Below are 19,424 nucleotides of genomic sequence, written 5' to 3'. Positions count from 1 at the left end.
GTGTTTTTATTTATATGACCTGAAGCCCAGTCCCCCTCTAGGCCTGGTACGTTGCATTAATGTTTTCATGTTTAATGTGGTGGTTGATTGCATTATGACATACATTGGCTCAACAATTGGATCAGCAGACTTTCAGAAAGATCCATAAGGCAATTTCATGCTTAGGGTCACTGGTTTTATACATTTACTATAAAAGATCTTTGCCTAGCAACTGCAAATTTGGTAAACACAAGAATCATATTACGCATCAGCAGGAATAACAAGACAAATTCAGCTCACAGGCCATTTGAGTAGAAAGAGCAAGCACAGAGGGAGAGTGATATGACAGAAACCGTTTGTAGGCCTAAAGAATAAGGCAGCAAGGATTAAATTTGCAAAAGAACATGCACAGTAAGGCTTTTTAAAACTTGTGTTATTTTTGGATGGTTTTTAAATTCAACCTACAAGGATCTAATGCTAGAAAGCTGGTATGGAGAAAGCCAGGAGGGGGATCTTCAGTCAGGCCACCTTGCTTTGGCACATTATGACAAAGCAAGGTGGTGGATGCATGCAGGTTTGAGGCAGTGTTCAGGTGAACTTGTATCTATTCACTGAAGGAATCGTGAACTCTGCATTTTAAGGGCAGCAACCAAAATAAACTTCTTCTTTTTTTCTTTTTTTTTTATCAAGCTGATGACTCAAAAGAGACTCTTCAAGAGTCCTTAGAGCACCTAAGGGAGAGGAAAAAGCCAGCTTGTTGACATGCTTGTCTGCATGAACTAAAAGCTTTGCTGACTGAAACATGATGGAAAAACTTCACCATAGCTAACAGAATGCTGTCAAGCTGATCTACAAGTAAAAACACAGAAAGTGAAGACTAAAATATTATGACTTTGATGCTAACAGAGAGCATCCAAGTACTTTTTTGTCCTTATTTGAACTTAAGCATAACAAACATTTTGTGCTTAATGAAATGCCTTTGATAGCTGTTTTTTATTTGCTAATGCAATAAAAATGTGGTGTAAGTCTCCCTAAGTGTTGGTGCTATTGTATATGTACACATAGTGTATATAAACACATGTATGCACAAACTGATTTAACTTTTGCCCTGAGCCTCACCCACACCCATATCCCCAACCCAAACAAATCCCTTGACATGTGGAAGAGAAACAGACACTCCAGGACAGCTGCAAAACAGGATGCCCTTGAGAACAGGACACCCCACCCAACATAGCCTGGGTAAACAGTCCTGTCAGAGAACAGGGGTGGAGTGGAGAACAGGCACAGGGCATGCAGGGCTGACAAAGAGGGAGCTCCAAGTTCAAGATGTCTCTGCCCCTAAACTGCTTCATTGCAGCCCTTGTTGTAACATATGGAACACACCATACATTTTTAATGTGAACATATATTTTTTAAATGCTTTCATTAAAACATGAGGCAAGATTAGTTTAAGATAAATCTTTTAAAATTGAATCAAGTCAGGCTCAAAACTGAGTCAAGAAAAGGACAAACAAGTCAGCTGTCTTACTGATGGTCACAGTGAGACAGATTTAGGCAACATTTACTGTAACAACTCACTCTGATCATTCTTTAAGAAAAGCTTAAAGCGTTGTAAATTAATTACAAATATAGAAGAAAAAATGAAAAGAAAACTGATTTCCCCAACAGACATATGGCACTTTTGAGCTTTCCAGTGCAGTCAATATACATACACTTAAAATAACAGTAAAGGCTTTTAAACTTTTAGGAAGCAGTCGTGATTTCTGGAGCCTGTGGGGCCATCATTGACATCAAGGGAAGGCATTTTGTGTTTAATTGTCATTTAAAAGTCATACATACAAAACATAGGTCTTCTTTGAATTTGCAATCTTAAATAATTAGATATATAAAATTATGAAATCAATGAAATCTAAAAGAAACTAAAAAGTGCTGTCCTTCTGGTGCACGTTACAAATTCTAAAATCTTAAAAATGAATTTTACTTCGTTTTGTGTTAGATTTACTTAAAACTGATCGTATATGGAAAACAAGAATAAGAGGCATTGGTTTACAATCACAGAGAGCAGAATGTGAGGAAAACTTTCTTTTTGGATAACTGTAACCTGACAGCAGTGTCTTCAGATGCTGGACTTTGGAATAGTCCCAACCTAACCAAAAATAATGGATGACGGACTGAATATAAAAGATGGATGTAGTGAGCACAATGTGACCCAATGTTAAGTGAAGTCCTGTTGTGAGACATTAGTTGGTCTATGGGCTTTAAACTGGATGTAACAAGCAAGATGTAACAGTTACAGGATACTATATCCTGCTTTACATTCGTTTTGGACCCACAAGTTACAACTTGAGCATGATGATGTATTCAATAACACTTGAAGCTAACAAATGAGATTGTAACATTTAATAAAATTGAGTAAAAGAGCAGAAGCAGTGTTTCCTCAAAGATATGTGTATAATGTGACCTTGTTTTGCAACCATTCTTCCCAGCTGGACATTAAGGAATTTACATTTGCATTACAGTGACTTTTTAGATCCATCTTTTATATAAAGTCTTAGTGGATGTAATGAAAGAGTATCCACAAAATAAAGGGTTTCGTATTGCTCACTTGGCTGCCCAATTGTAGTTTCTCTTCTGTTTTGCATAAAAAGATTGATTTTTAAGAAACTAATCGGTCAAGTTGTAATTATCAGTGGAGCCAATAGCTTTTGCTTAAGCACTGATAGCAAAAAATTCATGCAAGCAGGAAGAACTGAGTGCCCCAAATAAATTGCAGACAACTAAAGCCTTTTCATAAGAGGCATTTCAGTTCGACTTAAACCATTTGCTAGCCAAGATATCAGCTGGGTTTGATGACATATGGCACTATGCCAAAACTTAATCTGATAATCTGATTAAAATCCTTCACGTTATTATTGTGATGGGGAATAATCACCAGGCATGAAGCGTCAGATATGTTCTACTTTGCTGTGGACATTTTAAAAAATTGTACTGCTCTGCCTCTAAGCTGTATAATTTAATAATATATTATCAGTCGTCAGCCATTGTCTTCGTTGTCTCCAACCATTTAAGTTCTGCTAAGAAATGATTATTCATTCCGTGGTTTTTGCAGTGCTTTAGGGTGTACTGCATTGATGCTCCAAAGTGCTCAGAAATCACAAGTTAAGGCTTTTGGGGATAATGGGGGGGGTGGAGGACCATTCACATTGGGCTGAAAGTAGATGGCGCAAGACGTAGAAAAGGAGCCAGAAGAGAGCCGGATTCAGTGGAAGCGTGGGTCGGCCCTTGAGACATGTACTGAGTGGATATGGAATGACAGCACAAGCCCAATTAGTCTTGGATGCCAGGGCTGCTACAGGGAGGTCGGTGCAAGTGATCAAGCCATTCATGCATTCAAGCACTCGCCCGCAGGCATTCTCCGCCAACAGCCTGGGTAAAGTTACTCTATCACTGCTTCTGCTGGACTCCTGATCGCTCTCATTGCGCTGCCTCTGCTCTCCCCCTCTCCCTTCCTTCCTTCCTTCCTCTAGCATGAAATGCACTGCCTCGCCCGTTCTCATTTGTCTTTTTTCACACTAATCCAGAGTTGCTTCCCTTATTGGTTTTCTTTTTCCCCCCTCACACATTCACACTTGCTAACACACTCTCTCTTAAAGACATTAACACGCTCCACTCGAAAGCCTGTCCATGCCTGAACAGTGACAGTACCACTCCTTCTGTCCTCTACACCCTCCCACTTTTCCCCCATCCCTAGAACTTGAGTATTACCTCATCCCACTCAGAGGCAAAGGAAGGCATGCGCTCCATGGATGGCTGCCCAGAGCTGCAGTTAGACACAGACCCACTTCGGCCAACCAGACCTCCATCCTCCTCTCCAAGTGGCGATGCCAACAAATCAGAGTCTGACTTGGACAAACTTCGAATCAGCCCCGCGTCTGCAGGTCTGACTTTGGCTGCTCCCGCTGATGCAGACTCAGCCGAAACCTCACTCAGCTCCTTTATGTCAGCCTCTGGATTCTGGATCACGTTGGTGGGGTTTACATCCGGTGTGCACTCTGCCATTGCTTTTGGAGCTGCCAAGTGCAGCTCAGTGCCTTCACTGTTTTTCTGCCGTACTCTAACTTGTTCAGTCAGTCCAGAGAATGATCCAAAGTCTTTGTGGAGTTTTTAAGCTTGTAGTTGTGGAAAGCCAACAGATGTACTGGAAGATGCAGATTAATAAAATATAGATGTTGAAGGATCAGTTAATCTTTCTGCGCAGCAGCTCATTCAAAAGTCATTCAAAGTTCTCCTGTTTTGAGGTAAAGACGGCACAAATGAGAGACTTGTTGTGCACGGAAACAATAATCAAGGTCCACCCACTAGTTGTATCCTGTAGCCCTCCCCTTACTAACTGGCTGCTCACTTTGATACTCCTACACTTGCTTTTATCCACACATGCAGCCTTTTTAAAAAAATAAATAATTCAGTTTTTATCATCACTTCAAGTCATTTATTTAGTTATGCAAAGCCTAAAAGCGAATACTCCCAAAGAAATCTGGGAGGGTAACTCAGGTTTAGATAGAGCAAGAAGCACATGTGTTTATACTGTAAATATAAAACATACAGGAAAATGTGTCTACCTTAAGATATAATCTACTCCCAAATATTTAAGAAAGTTAGACTCACCAGAACCAAAGAAGCCAGAATCAAAGTTTTAACTACTGCACCTTACCTGATGGCTTTTTCTGGTCCTACCAGTTCTTTCCCTTCCCCGTGATTGTGTCCGTCCTGCTCCAAAATCTTAAGGAGGACTGCTTCTATCCTGTAGTGAGGATCAGACGACGGGAGGATCCCGAAGCCTGGCCTTATTCAGACTGACAGCTGGGGTAATCAGGTTACTGACGCACTGGGTGGCTGCTCCATTAGAAAAGGAGGGAGAGTCGGGATTCCTGCGTTGTCGTTCATGTGTGTCTACCAGTGTGGGTGCATGGAAGAGATTGAGGTTATTGAGTTACTTAGCTTTGTTACTGTAGAGCAGAAAGAGTCTACAAAGTATTTCAAACCTTTACTGAACCTGTATGGAATACCAATGAGATTTCTAGCGTTGTACCTTTGTGCAGTATACCTATTTATATACAGCTCACAACTCTTTTCTTGGCCTAACTCTGTTCTGATGTTGTGACCTAAAATCTTGGCAAAAAAGTAAGGATGTTCCTCCGGGAGCTTCTCCCATTTTCTTACCTCTGCAAATTCTCCCTGACCTGAAGCTTTATCGCTAACACGCTTACATATTCATATATTATAATCACAAATCCATTTGAGGCCCAAATATTCACAGTTCAGTGAAACTGATTTTGGTGCCATTTTCATTGTTACTATCATTTATGATTATATTTTTAATCGAATCTTCTTTGCAAGAGCACTCACTAAGTTGTAGGCAGCAGCTCAATCAGGATTATGTGCAATACACATTCAGTGTGCACACAGGTATTCACATTAAACACGTATGCAAATGGAATGAAACATCAACTAAGCATAAAACAGGGGTAATAAGGGTAATAAGGGATGTGACTGCTTCTTCTAGTCATTTGGTGAGACCAACTCACTAAGATTGAACTGATTTTTGCTACTGATTCCAAGCAGCATCTTTAAAAGTCCCCTTTGTTTTTGTAATTCATCCTTAAGACCAAAAACACATTTTTTGTATACTTTTTTGAAGGATATAACTCCGTAGGCTCTGCAAAACCAAATGTTCTTGTTCATGAGTTTACAAGAGGACAAAACAGTTCATCCACTTCAAGCATACAATGTGCAACAGCAAGAGTTTTGAGTTTTGTGATGAATCCATCAAGCTTGTGTAAACACCGCGAGGATGCCTGCAGACGAATAACGTCAACATAATCCAGCACAGACATAAAAGCCCTGGGAACAACTCTTTTTTTGGCCTCAGAGGAAAGCAGGACTGGGAATCTAAAATAAATACCAACTTTCATTTGATATTTTTCTAACTGGTAAATGTGAGTCTTTGAAGAGAGAGAGGTAGAGGCATAGTGAGATAGTAACACAATTTTAGAACCATGTAAAGTAATGATTAAAAAAAACTGAGTGGATTTCATTTTACATGTGAGGAGAGTTTAAGATGACACCAGACAGTGTTTCTGCTAGAAAATATCACTCTTCAGACAGGGTAGAGATGAGTGTCAGGGATGATTTGTGACAGAAAGAGAACAGCAAGAGTGAAAGGGAATATTTACAAGATGGTAGTGAGACCTACCACGCTCTATGGTTTGTTGACGGCGGCACTGACAAAAAAAAAAGACAGGAGAAGATTAGACATGCGTAGATCAGAGAGGGAGCTCAGGTTGAGCCCTTCGGACTTGGTGACTTAAAAAGGCAGGGTTGAGATGGTTCGAACCAGTAGTTGATGCTCTGGACAACAGGTGGTGAATATGAAGCTCAGAAATAAAAGATGGAGAAGGCTCATGGTGCAGAATCAAAAGTGAGCCTTTATTTTGGCTGGTGAAAAGTTCATAAACAAAGTCTATCGGAAAACTAAACAAACTCCCAAACTGGCTGGAAACAGAGAGAGGAGGTTAACAGATGCTGCGACAAAAGACAAAGGAAGAGCTTGAGTACACACAAGAAAAAAACTGGGTGGACAAAGCTTTTCAGTCTGTGGCTCCAAGCCTCGGGAACAGTTTACCACCCCAGCTCCGTTTAGCTGACTCTGTGGAGTCTTTGAAAAACTTATTTAAATTCATTTATTTATTTGTATTCTGTTTTAAAGGCTCTCCGTTGATATTAGTTGTGTTTTAATTGGCTCACTGACCTTTGTGTCTGTGAAGAGCACTATTTAAATAAACTTACCTACTTACAAAGTCGTTATGGGGCTAAGTGTGGACACAGGAGGGTCAAGAGTCACAGTAATCAAATACAATTACACAGGAGGGGAAGTGAATTAAACTCAAGACACTAGAAATGAGAAACTATAAAAATAAAACAGGAAGTGAGGACCATAACTAAATGGAGAATGCAGGAACAATAAAAATCTTAACATAAAGCAGTTGACATTGGGGAATAAGATAGGAAACAGAGAAAGTAAATGGAACTAAACACTGAAGACTGACAATGCTAAGGAATAACACAAAGATGACAGCATTATTTATGCTGTCATCTTTGGCATCGCCACTTGGAGAGGAGGATGGAGGTCTGGTTGGCCGAATTGGGTCTGTGTCCTCAATTTAGGTTTAACAGCGTTTTAGTAGGTAAAAGTGAATGCTTTGACATGAATTGAGCTGCGGTTTGGGGAAGGCATTGAAGGGGACTGGCGATGGCTCCCGGGCCTGGCAGATCCCCATGTACTAAATAGAAGTGAAGAAGTTAGAGAATGGAGAACAAGGAGACAGGGAGGGTGGGGCACAAACCTATATAGATGACAACCGGAAGGAGTGTGTTTGGAGGCTTGGTCCTGCTCCTGAAATTCCGATACATAATCTCCAAAAAAACCCTGAAAGCCCCAAACTCAAAGAGGAGGGTCAAACACCCAGGACCATAACACATGCAGAGGGTTGATGCGACAGAGGAGGATGGCTGGGATAGGGTTAGAGGGAGTGAGGGTGAGAGAGGCAGATGATCCACTGTGGCAACCCCTAAAGAGAGCAGGCAAAAGAAGAAGGCTCTTTCATCAAACAGAGCCAAGAGGTGAAAAAATGTATCAAAATGTAGCTAAAATTGAGGGCTTATAGTCACCTGAACTGTTACTTCATGAGAAATTCTTTCGAAATGTGGCGATTTTTAATATGATCGCCCCTCAACGTGTCAGAAAGTTAGAAATTTTTTAGCTTTACATGATTTATCAATTATATGTATGAGTTTTTGCTAAGTACAAAGGTTTTAAACATTGAAATAGGAAATCTTGATGATATGGCAGGAATGTAGACAAGATCTCACACCCCCTGTGCTATTTATGACTCTTCTCAAAGGGCGCTGACGCTGACAAAAGATTCTCTTGTGAGACATCCTTAGTATTCACAGGCAGCCATAGCAGTGCACAGCTCGCCTCTGTGCCCTGTGCCCTCAATCAGCCAAGTTCCTTGCATGTTCACCTCTTCCCCATGGGCAGTGCTGGTATGAGCATGACAGAAAAGATAACATCCTTCGTTCTCCAAGGAGGGTTCATACAGCCACACGCTGCTTAGGCTCGCAATAACAAAACCCTTTCCTAATGACGCACGCTGGATTGAACGTCTAATGATGAAACAGTTTAAGTTATACACGTATTCAGTGCCATTTTAAACAATAAAAGCTCTGGAGGAAAAAAAAAACGTTAGGAGATAATGATGTCTTCACGCCATATTAGAGAGACAAAAATAAAACATGCATCCCCTCCTTCAGCTGGCTGGATGCTGAGCCTTAGGGTAAAGACAGTGGTGACTCATGAACACTCTTCTAACAAAGACATGCACACTGTGCAAGTCACAGAGAGGCAGTGTATACAGTAAACGCACATGCTGAAGTGCAGTGTTTTCAAGTGCACGGGGTTTGTGCCTGTGAATGTGGATTTTGTGTCTCTAAATTGTTTGCACACCGTGACACATGAATGCCTCTTTAGGATTCCTCTGATTCTTCTTGTTTTATCTGCACCTGCTGTATGTGTCTCCAGGTCTACAACTGACAGTTTTAATAACATTTCAAAACTTCTAATACCATTTTCTCATCACTCCCGTATGTAAATCATTATCCTTCTCTGCAATTTGGTGCCCTGCAGTTCCCACCTAATCAGTCGGCATTACAGGCACAGAGAATGAGGCCACTGGGTAAAGATCTAATAAAGTTAATCAACCGAGGACGCTATTACCTTCAGATAAGTTCCAAAACAAGTGCTGCAAATCAGCGTCTGATGAAAATCGTAAAAAGTGAAATACAGCTCCCTGCATGCCTGTGAATGCGTAGATCCAAATGGCATTTTTTCACTTGTTTCCCTTGGAGAGATTTAGAGTACATTAACCCGAGAGTCATGGACCCGAATGCTTTGATGCTAACCTCTGAGGTCCTCTGGTCCCAGAGGCAGCAGGGATGCCATTCATCCATGCTATCATTTTCACATACCCCAAAAGTGGGAATTATTACTATTTATCATTGGTGTAGCAGAGCAGTCCAAGGATTGATATCATACTTGTTCCAGTTGTGCTTAGCAGACTAGAAAAAAGGTCATTTAGAGGGCAACAACACAGCAGATACACATTCTGAAATAACCTCAGCAGCAAAAGTCATGCGTTTGCCATCATTTTGGAGCTACTGAGAACAAGTGTTTCTCTCTGAATCAACACTCGGCAACACTACAAATGTTCCTTCATTGTACACTTCAAAGTCAAGGGATGAAATGAATCACTTCAAATAGAGGCAACAGCAAAACTACCTGCTGTTAGCTCAGAGTAGCTAAAGATGAGGCTCCTGTGAAAGCTTTCCAGCAGACACGAACAGCACTGACCTCTCAGCAGGGAAATGGGAGGGCAAGTGTGCACGGCTGAGTGAAGACGTAGTGCTGGATATCCGTCAGCGTTAGAGGAGGAGGGCATGAGAAAGAGAGACTAGAGGGTAGAGATACGATCTTTTCTCAGAGTTTAGTGGGGTTTTGTCAGTAATCTCCCTTTGCTGTTTTGTGAATTTTATCAGACTCTCTTTTACCAGTAAGATCTGAAATATTTGAAGGATATGGGAAATTAGGTTTCCTAAACTGAAGGAGGAAACAGTTGGCTACCTGCTAGTGTGTTTCTAATTAAACAGCTTGGAAATGGTGATAGCCAAAAAGTTTGGTTAACAGTTTTTACCTATTTTGTAAAGTGTGGTAAAAAAGTGGATCACCACTCCAAAAAAAGTCTATTTTTTTTACCGAACATGTGGAGCTATTAATTTATTACTGTACCTCTGCCAAGGAGGTAGCATTTGCATGCATATATACATGTCATTCTTTCTGTCTGTAAACACAATAGCTCAAAAGGTTTTAAATGGAATCTGATAACACTTTGCAGAGGTGTAGAGTTGACTCATGTCAACAATCCTTTTAAACTTGGCTTACGTCCTTCAAGGTCTTCAGAGTCAGCTTAATGATTTATTCATCGAAAACTGACAAAAAGCCTTATAACTTAGAACTAGGGCTGGGTATCGTCACTGATTTCTAGAATCGATTCAATTCCGATTCACAGGGTCCCGAATCGATTCGATCCACGATTCGATTTAATTCGATTCGATTCGATTCGATTTAATTCGATTCGATTCACTTTGATTTGAATCTGGGAAATTTTGACAGTCAGAAATATTATAATTCAGATCAGTACATTTACATATTTTTGTATCTATAAAAAGGAAGCTGACACACCAAGACTTTATCAAAGGTGTGAGCATCACAGCAGAGGCCTTTGTGTCAAAGTAGCTGAAGATAAAACACAGAAAAACATGAAGGTGATTTTCCTGTTCTGGGATTTTATAAAAATTTTCTGCAGTAGATCAAAAACGAAAGAAAACCATTAATCAACACATGAACATTACCTCTGAAGTTACAGCGGTTTTATTAGAGACAAGGCTGAGCGTTTTGCATTTTGCATAATTTTAAAAAGTTTAAATTTGTTCGGTATTGAACGGCAGAAATTAGGTTTTATTTTCGGAAGTATATAAAACGGAAAAAAAAACCGTCGGCCGACAGCGCTGTAAACAACGGTAGACTTGTGCGTAACAAGCAAGCGAATAATGCAGAAAACAGTACAGAGAGAGAGAGGGAGAGAGAGCGCGCAAGAGAGCAAGCATGCGAGAGAGAGCTGTGCATCGTGGTCGAAGCAAAACAATAAAAGTCAGAGTGAATTCATGACGTTGTTTATGTGAAGCCTAGTTTGGATCTTCTTTTGCTGCTGGTTCGGTCAATATTGTTTGGAGAGAGATAAAACTAACAGCTTTAGAATCAGGGCATAAAGGGCGTGAACACAAAGCGCGGACCGCCGACAGATCAGAATCAGCGCGCTGTCGGCTTTCAGCCCCGACTGTGAGAAAGGCGACATCTCACTGATTCTGATCCGCGGTTGGGCTGTGTGTTTAAGTCTTTGTGCAGAATCCATGTTCCTGCTCTCATTTACTGTCTTAGCTGTTTGGTGGTTGTTGAAATTTTGTGAGATTTCACCAGAGATTCTGGCATTTCGGGCAAAATAAATTTATATTAAAAAATCGATTCAGGATTTTAATGAATCGATTTTACATTATCCAAGCCAGAATCGATTTTAATCGATAAATCGATTATAAAAACCCACCCCTACTTAGAACCTATGATTTTTACAAGTGTGCTATTTTCAACGAATAATACGTACCTTATAAAGCAACCTCTGACCTCTCCTTCAAGGTCAATAGACCAATCATAAGTATGATGTTTCTTACATCCATTGTTTGTATTGACAACATATAGCCATATAGGGAATGATATATGGGGGTTCTAAGTAGAGATGGACCGATCCGATATTACGTATGGTATCGGTCCGATACTGACCTAAATTACTGGATCGGATATCGGAGAGAAATAAAAAATGTAATCCGATCCATTAAATATCAAAAAAGCACCTCACAAAACTTGGCGACATGGCGAGCCGGAGCAGTGTGGTCAAGTGATAGAGCGGCTGCGTGTATTTGTAGCCTGCTAGCAAACATTTCATCTCCGAGGAAGTTATCTCAGAGAGAAGTAAAGCAAGTGTGTAAGTTCATCTCTGAATATTTGTAAAGCATTCCCGCGTTAAGCTTAACAACCGATATATAGAGCAACTGCTTCTTCTCTCCCTCTCCTGCTGCTACTTCAATCGTGAAACTGCTTAAAGATCAGCTGATCGGCTTTTCTGTCGCGAGTCCGTCTCTCTTCTTTGTTTTTGGCCCATTTCTCACCAGAAAGAGGAAACCAGCGGCTGAACAACAGCAGCACTATTAAGCTTGATAAGCTGTTGTTAGAATTTAATATTACTTTCTAGACCAGGATCATTTTCTACGTAGCTGACGGCTGGTAACTGTGCAGGGGCGGATCTAGCAAAGTTTAGCCAGGGGGGCCGATAGGGAATGAACAGGCAAAAGGGGGCACAAAGACATACTTTTCTTTCTTATTCTCATTTAAAATATCTAGCTTTTAATTATTTAATAATTATCTGAATCTTACACCCAAAGTTTTAATCTGATGTAAAATGTATAGAAGTCCATTACTGTATATAGTAACTGTTAAGTCTAATATACCCTAGTACTTTTTAGTAGTAGTACTTTTTCCTTTGGGAAGGTACCATCTGTGCAGTCTGCAATTCTGTTGAAGAAAGATGTTGAATCTATTTAATTATTCTTGAAAAATAATTTATTTCTGTGAATTTTTTTCACCCTGCATCAAATTAAAGTTGATTACATTGATTAAGCATCATGAGGAAGAGGGTGGTTCCCTATTTTCTTTTGCTGGGAGTTTGCAACCCTATTAGTTAGGTTGCTTAATATTTCTGCTAAGTACTCTTTAAAATACCAGAATAGGGAGGATGGGGTAGGTTTAACTTTATTAGATTGATCAGTGTTGCTGATCTATGAAATATTTTGGGTGCAGTGTGTTTTACATACAGGTATAACAGAATAGCTTTAGTGTTGTTGTTGTTTTTTAACTTGAGTATGAACTTATACAAAAAGCAGCAAGATATTAAAAAAACAGTTTTACTGATTAAAAAACACACTATATCGGATTCATATCGGTATCGGCAGATATCCAAATTTATGATATCGGTATCGGTATCGGACATAAAAAAGTGGTATCGTGCCATCTCTAGTTCTAAGTATCCCGTCAGAGTTTGTATCCAAATATCATGTCACATTTGACCTTTGACCTCATTGTTACATTTTACATCTGCCTTTCTTTCCTGTTGGCCCCCAAATATGTTATTTTTGCTGCACTACAAACCTCTTAAATTATGCTTAAAAAGAATAAAGAACACAAAATGAATATACAAAAAACAATACGATTCCCTTAAAAGTAAATACTGCCTAGAGAGTGAGCTGCCTCAGTGGAGGTTTGCAGTCTTGGAGTGCTTCTTGTTTAGACTATTTTTGACGTAGGTTTCCCGTTTTTGGAGATATCGCCCTTCTGTTGAATGTGTGTTTTGATTTTCACATGGAACAGGGTCCTTTTATGTCTGAGATGTAAATTTCATCATTGGACAGCAAGTGCTGGGATCTGTGTGTAGATGTCTGCGTGCCTGCTGTTTTTTGTGACACATTGTGATACTACACTCTATTCAATTCAATTCAATTCAATTCAATTTTATTTATATAGCGCCAAATCACAACAAAAGTCGCCTCAAGGCGCTTCATAGATACAGAGAAAAACCCAACAATCATATGACCCCCTATGAGCAAGCACTTTGGCGACAGTGGGAAGGAAAAACTCCCTTTTAACAGGAAGAAACCTCCGGCAGAACCAGGCTCAGGGAGGGGCGGCCATCTGCTGCGACCGGTTGGGGTGAGAGAAGGAAGACAGGATAAAAGACATGCTGTGGAAGAGAGACAGAGGTTAATAACAGATATGATTCAACACAGAGAGGTCTGTTAATACATAGAGAGCGAGAAAGGTGACTGGAAAGGAAAAACTCAATGCATCATGGGAATCCCCCGGCAGCCTACATCTATTGCAGCATAACTAAGGGAGGATTCAGGGTCACCTGGTCCAGCCCTAACTATATGCTTTAGCAAAAAGGAAAGTTTTAAGCCTAATCTTAAAAGTAGAGATAGTGTCTGTCTCCCGAATCCAAACTGGAAGCTGGTTCCACAGAAGAGGGGCCTGAAAACTGAAGGCTCTCCCTCCCATTCTACTTTTAAATACTCTAGGAACAACAAGTAGGCCTGCAGAGCAAGAGCGAAGTGCTCTAATAGGGTGATATGGTACTACAAGGTCATTAAGATAAGATGGGGCCTGATTATTTAAGACCTTGTATGTGAGGAGCAGGATTTTGAATTCAATTCTGGATTTAACAGGAAGCCAATGAAGGGAAGCCAAAACAGGAGAAATATGCTCTCTCTTTCTAGTCCCTGTCAGTACTCTTGCTGCAGCATTTTGGATTAACTGAAGGCTTTTCAGTGAGTTTTTTGGACATCCTGATAATAATGAATTGCAGTAGTCCAGCCTGGAAGTAATAAATGCATGAACTAGTTTTTCAGCGTCACTCTGAGACAGGATATTTCTAATTTTAGAGATGTTGCGCAAATGGAAGAACGCAGTCTTACATATTTGTTTAATATGTGCGTTGAAGGACATATCCTGGTCAAAAATGACTCCAAGGTTCCTCACAGTGTTACTGGAGGCCAAGGTAATGCCATCCAGAGTAAGAATCTGCTTAGATACCATATTTCTAAGCTTTTCAGCACCGAGTACAATGACCTCAGTTTTATCTGAGTTAAGAAGCAGAAAGTTAGTGGCCATCCAGGTCTTTATGTCTTTAAGACATTCCTGCAGTTTAACTAATTGGTGTGTGTTATCTGGCTTCATGGACAGATAGAGCTGGGTGTCATCTGCATAGCAGTGAAAATGTATGCTATGTCTTCTAATGATGCTGCCTAGGGGAAGCATGTATAATGTAAACAGAATTGGTCCTAGCACTGAACCCTGTGGAACTCCATAATTAACCTCAGTGTGTGAAGAGGACTCTCCATTTACATGCACAAATTGGAGTCTATTAGATAGATATGATACAAACCACTGCAGTGCAATACCTGTAATACCTACAGCATGTTCTAATCGCTCTAATAGGATATTATGGTCAACAGTATCGAATGCTGCACTAAGGTCAAGAAGGACAAGCACAAAGATGAGTCCACTGTCAGAGGCCATAAGAAGATCATTTGTAACCTTCACTAAAGCTGTTTCTGTGCTGTGATGAACTCTGAAACCTGACTGAAACTCTTCAAATAAACCATTCCTCTGCAGATGATCTGTTAGCTGTTTGACAACTACTCTTTCAAGGATTTTTGATATGAAAGGAAGGTTGGAGATTGGCCTATAATTAGCTAAGACTGCTGGGTCTAGAGATGGCTTTTTGAGTAAAGGTTTAACTGCAGCCACCTTGAAGGCCTGTGGTACATAGCCGATTATTAGAGATAGGTTGATCATATATAAGATCGAAGAATTAATCAATGGCAGGACTTCTTTGAGCAGTTTTGTAGGAATGGGGTCTAAAAGACACGTTGATGGTTTGGAGGAAGTAATTATTGAAGTTAACTCAGAAAGATCGATTGGAGAAAAAGAGTCTAACTTAACATCAATGGTACTAAGAGTAGCTGTAGATAATATTACATCTGTGGGATGATTATTGGTAATTTTTTCTCTAATGATAAAAATTTTATTTGTGAAGAAGTTCATGAAGTCATCACTAGTTAACGTTAAAGGGATGGTTGGCTCAAAAGAGCTCTGACTTTTTGTCAGCCTGGCTACAGAGCTAAAGAGAAACATGGGGTTGTTCTTATTTTCTTCAATCAGTGATGAGTAGTAAGCTGTTCTGGCTTTGCGGAGGGCTTTCTTATAAAGCAACAAACTATTTCTCCAGGCTAAGTGATGATCCTCTAAATTTGTGACACGCCATTTCCTCTCCAGATTACGAGTCATCTGCTTTAGGGTACGTGTTTGAGAATTATACCACGGGGTCAGGTACTTCTGATTAGAGACCTTAGTTTTCACTGGAGCTACAGTATCCAGAGTCGTACGTAGTGAGGAGGTGAAATTATTAACAAGATAATCGACCTCTGTTAGGCTAGCGTTCAGATAGCTGCTCTGCTCTATGTTGGTACAGGGCATTGACGATGATAACAGTGGCTGGATTATATTCTTAAACTTAGTTACTCTACTGATTGCACATGTGCCCTTTAGTCAGATTTTAAAGAAGCATTACAGGAATGATGACTCGTCTGTGCGCTGCAGTCCGTATCTGCAACTGAGTATAATCCCAAAGTCCAGTTTGTTTGACAAGTATGACCGCTGCATGCCACGTCCAGGCGTGGTTAAGCGTATGGCACCCTGAGTTGCTTAAATACGTTTTTCCACGCATGGTATGTGTACAGCCAGACCACACCCAAGAAATGAACTCCAGTGATTCCTGAACTCCAGCTGCCTCTTCTAAGATGGAACTAGTTGGCAGTTACCTTGTGGTCTTCAAAACGCCATAAAAAATGCAATTGAAAAACTCAGCAGGCATGTCTCTTTCCAGAAATCATGACATGTTTCCAAAGACGTTATTGTAAGCATTTTTATGCTTTATTATTATTTTATGCTTTATTATTTTGATTTTGCTGTCTACAGGGGCTTTAATCTGCAGAATGAGTGAAGTTGTTGGCAGGTGTAGTAAAAGAGAAAATACTTGAATAGATGAAACAGCTCACAGCAGGTTCATGATTTATGGAAAGAGACTTTTCACTTATTTATTATTTTCACTTATTTATTTATTTTTTTGGCACTTTGGGCACCACAAAGCAAGTACCATTTAGGGTGCATTATATTAAAGAGAAATCAAATATTTCTTAAGAACGTACACCCAAATTTAGGCAATTCTGATGTATAAATTAAACTTAATAGGCGCAGAATCATGTGCAGAGATCCATGGCTCTGAGGTGATGGTCATGACTTTGATGATCCCCATTTTTCACCCTTGTTTAACGAGACTCTCCTGTGTGACGAAAGGGTTCATTACAGTCTTTGGAGGGATTTTCACTGACCTTGGTGGTCCTGTGGTACTTTTTTTAATGCCATTATCAGATAAAAAGTGAAATATATCTAATATTTTAGATTTATTTTAGGTTTCTTCCTGTTAAGAAGACGTTTCTCCTTCCCACTGTTGCCAGGTGCTTGCTCAAAAAAGGCCTTTTGATTGTTGAGGTTTTTGCTGTGTTACTGTAGGTTTTTACACTCAAAAAACTTACATTACTTAGATATATAAAAATGCTTGATTAATAGAAATCTATTATGTTTATGGTTATTAATTGATTCCTTCTTGTTGGTTATATTTGAATTAAAGAAATTCAGATCAACTATTTTATATGTGTTCACTCACTTACAACGTACTCTGTCATTGCTAACTATTACACATGCTCCACACCCAGGAAAAAGTTCAAATCAAACATCATGAAGCTCTGTTGTATGTTAATTGTCCCTTGGGTATAAATAAAGTCTTCTGATTCTGATTCTGAAGTGGGAAGAAACATTGGAACTGATAAGCAACACATCCTCAGAAATACCATTTGCAGAACTACTTTTTTGCATCCTTAATACCAAGGGTAAATAATGCATAAGTAATATATAATTATAGACCTGAATATATTCATTTCTGTAGGAGGGATGAGTAAATCTTTTATAAGAGTTAACAATGATACCTCAACCCTAGGCTATGTTGTTTTGTTTTGCAGTATACTCCATGCATGTTTTTACTCTTACTGATCTTACTGGTCTCGCTGTAGATATTTTACAATTATTAATTACCTTTAATGGTAGTTAATATCTTGCTCAGTGTCAAATTTCTTTCCATTCATGAAAATATTCCTATTTTCCCTCCTCTGACTGATTACAATCATTAAACATCTGATGTGTCAAGGTTGAAATGAGAGTTCTTTGTGTGTGTTTTACAGTTGAAATGTAAGTAGAATTTATTTGATTATTCTTGACTTTACCAGAAGTACATCACAAAAATAAACGAGCCCTTCATCTGCTCGTGGGCACCTGCTCTTTAATCCATGGTAAGTTTTTTACACATTTCTAATTAGATGCACATTTATGTACTTGGGGTTCGGGTAAGTTTCACAATATTATCCTTGGACTCCACTAGAGGATATTTTACGCAATGCATGGTGGCATTGATATGCATTAACTTATACATGAATACTATGCTGAAATCACGTACTTGATTTGCCATTTTAAATATATGGCTTCAGTAAACTAATCAAAAATATGGGGGTGTTAGTCTGGTTAGGTTAAGATTAACAACCAAACTGGATGAAATGGTTATTTACAGTATACTGTATGCAGAGATGGGCAGTAACGCGTTATTTGTAACGCGTTACTGTAATCTGATTACTTTTTTCAAGTAACGAGTAAAGTAAGGGATTACTACTGCAAAAACGGTAATTAGATTACCGTTACTTTCCCGTAGGAACGCTGCGTTACTGCGTTACTAAAAACGTGGGTTTTTTGCGAGAATGTCTCATGACAGTGACATAAGCGAGTGCCAAGTTGGTGACAACAGCTGTGTGCAGATCAACAATGGATCATATATCGAGTGCAGAGAGAGTATGAGCGTGCAAGTGTGGAAGTACTGACCTTACTTTGAGTTTGATTCCATAAAAAGTGACAAAAACATTAGTGTCCGTTGTGCGTGGGAAGAAAACTTCTTTTTACAGCGAAGAAAACCCCCCCTAAACTTCCAAGCAAGCACTGAGTGCGCAACGACGTAATGGGAAACTCACAGAGAAACTCGCGGATTCTTCCACTGACCGCTGCGCACACCTGCACCAGGGTAAACCTCCTGCTTTACAGGTGAAAATAGAGCAAAAGGACCGCTAGTCTTTGATGTTATTTATTTTCTGCTGCGTTTTACTTGCATCTATTTGAAAGAGTGAGTGTAAACACAAAACATATTTTATTTTATGTGCTGGAATGTGCAGAAAATAGGTTTAAATGTTAAACAAATTTCTTCCAGTCAGAGAATGTTGCATATAATTAGATTTTTGCTTGATGCATAAAGTTAAAAGATTTAAACTAATAAAACAAGTTTTAAAAAGAGACTTTTCCATTTGATTACATTTTGTATGATGGATTATGTAGAAAAAGTAGAATTGGGCTGAAGATCTATCGCTTTATCACCTATTCAGGTTGTAAATCGTGTTGTTAAAAAGTAACTAAGTAACTTTGTCTTGCCTTCAGATGTTTGTTGAAATGTCTGTATTTCTTCTTTGAATAGTAGATTTATGTTTTTATCAGACAGATTGATAAGCCGCAGATGCCTTTGAACAAGTTGTTGTGATGGTGAGAAACAGTGAGAGCTGTATCCTTAGCAGACATTTAAGGATTGATTCCAAGAAATGTACCAGCGAAATCTGGTTATATGATCAATGCCATTACAGGTTTTATATGCCATCATTGTCAAAAGGATATAAAATACTTTTTCGGTGGGGTGTGATAAGGGATTGCTCATTCTTTGCTTTCACACTGCGAGGAGTCGTGTGAAACAGTAAATGCTGCCGGCCACATAAGGACAAAGATAAAATTAACAGATAACCATAACAGGCCGGAAAGATCAGAATCAAAACACAACCTGAATTCTAACTGTATCTCTGTCATTTACATGCAAGAACAGAAACAGTAGTATGTTGGCGTGTGTGTCGGGTGGGTGGGTGTTTACCTGCAGTGTTGTCATGCATCAATGCACGCATAAGCGTTTTGT

The 19,424-nt window shown here is 39.5% G+C and overlaps 1 protein-coding gene across 10 annotated transcripts in view; it reads right to left on the bottom strand.

Annotated features, from left to right (window-relative positions):
* Nucleotides 1-5,048, bottom strand: part of anks1ab (ankyrin repeat and sterile alpha motif domain containing 1Ab) — a 51,854-nt gene extending 46,806 nt beyond the window's left edge. For 2 of the 10 annotated variants that reach the window (XR_014874040.1, XR_014874041.1), the window contains exon 1: nucleotides 3,745-5,046. Coding sequence is in view for 7 of the 10 variants with exons in the window: in XM_085159133.1 (XP_085015259.1) it covers nucleotides 3,745-4,038 (294 nt within the window). In the remaining 3 variants the exon portion in view is untranslated. Of the gene's footprint in view, nucleotides 1-3,744 lie in introns of all 10 variants that reach the window. The other 8 variants (XM_085159137.1, XM_085159136.1, XM_085159133.1 and 5 more) reach the window with 7 other exon arrangements.
* Between the last annotated feature and the right edge of the window lie 14,376 nt (nucleotides 5,049-19,424).

Source organism: Neolamprologus multifasciatus, chromosome 5 (genome assembly GCF_963576455.1).
Source record: "Neolamprologus multifasciatus chromosome 5, fNeoMul1.2, whole genome shotgun sequence".
Classification (NCBI taxonomy): Eukaryota; Metazoa; Chordata; class Actinopteri; order Cichliformes; family Cichlidae; genus Neolamprologus; species Neolamprologus multifasciatus.
This window is presented reverse-complemented; position numbering and strand designations above follow the sequence as displayed.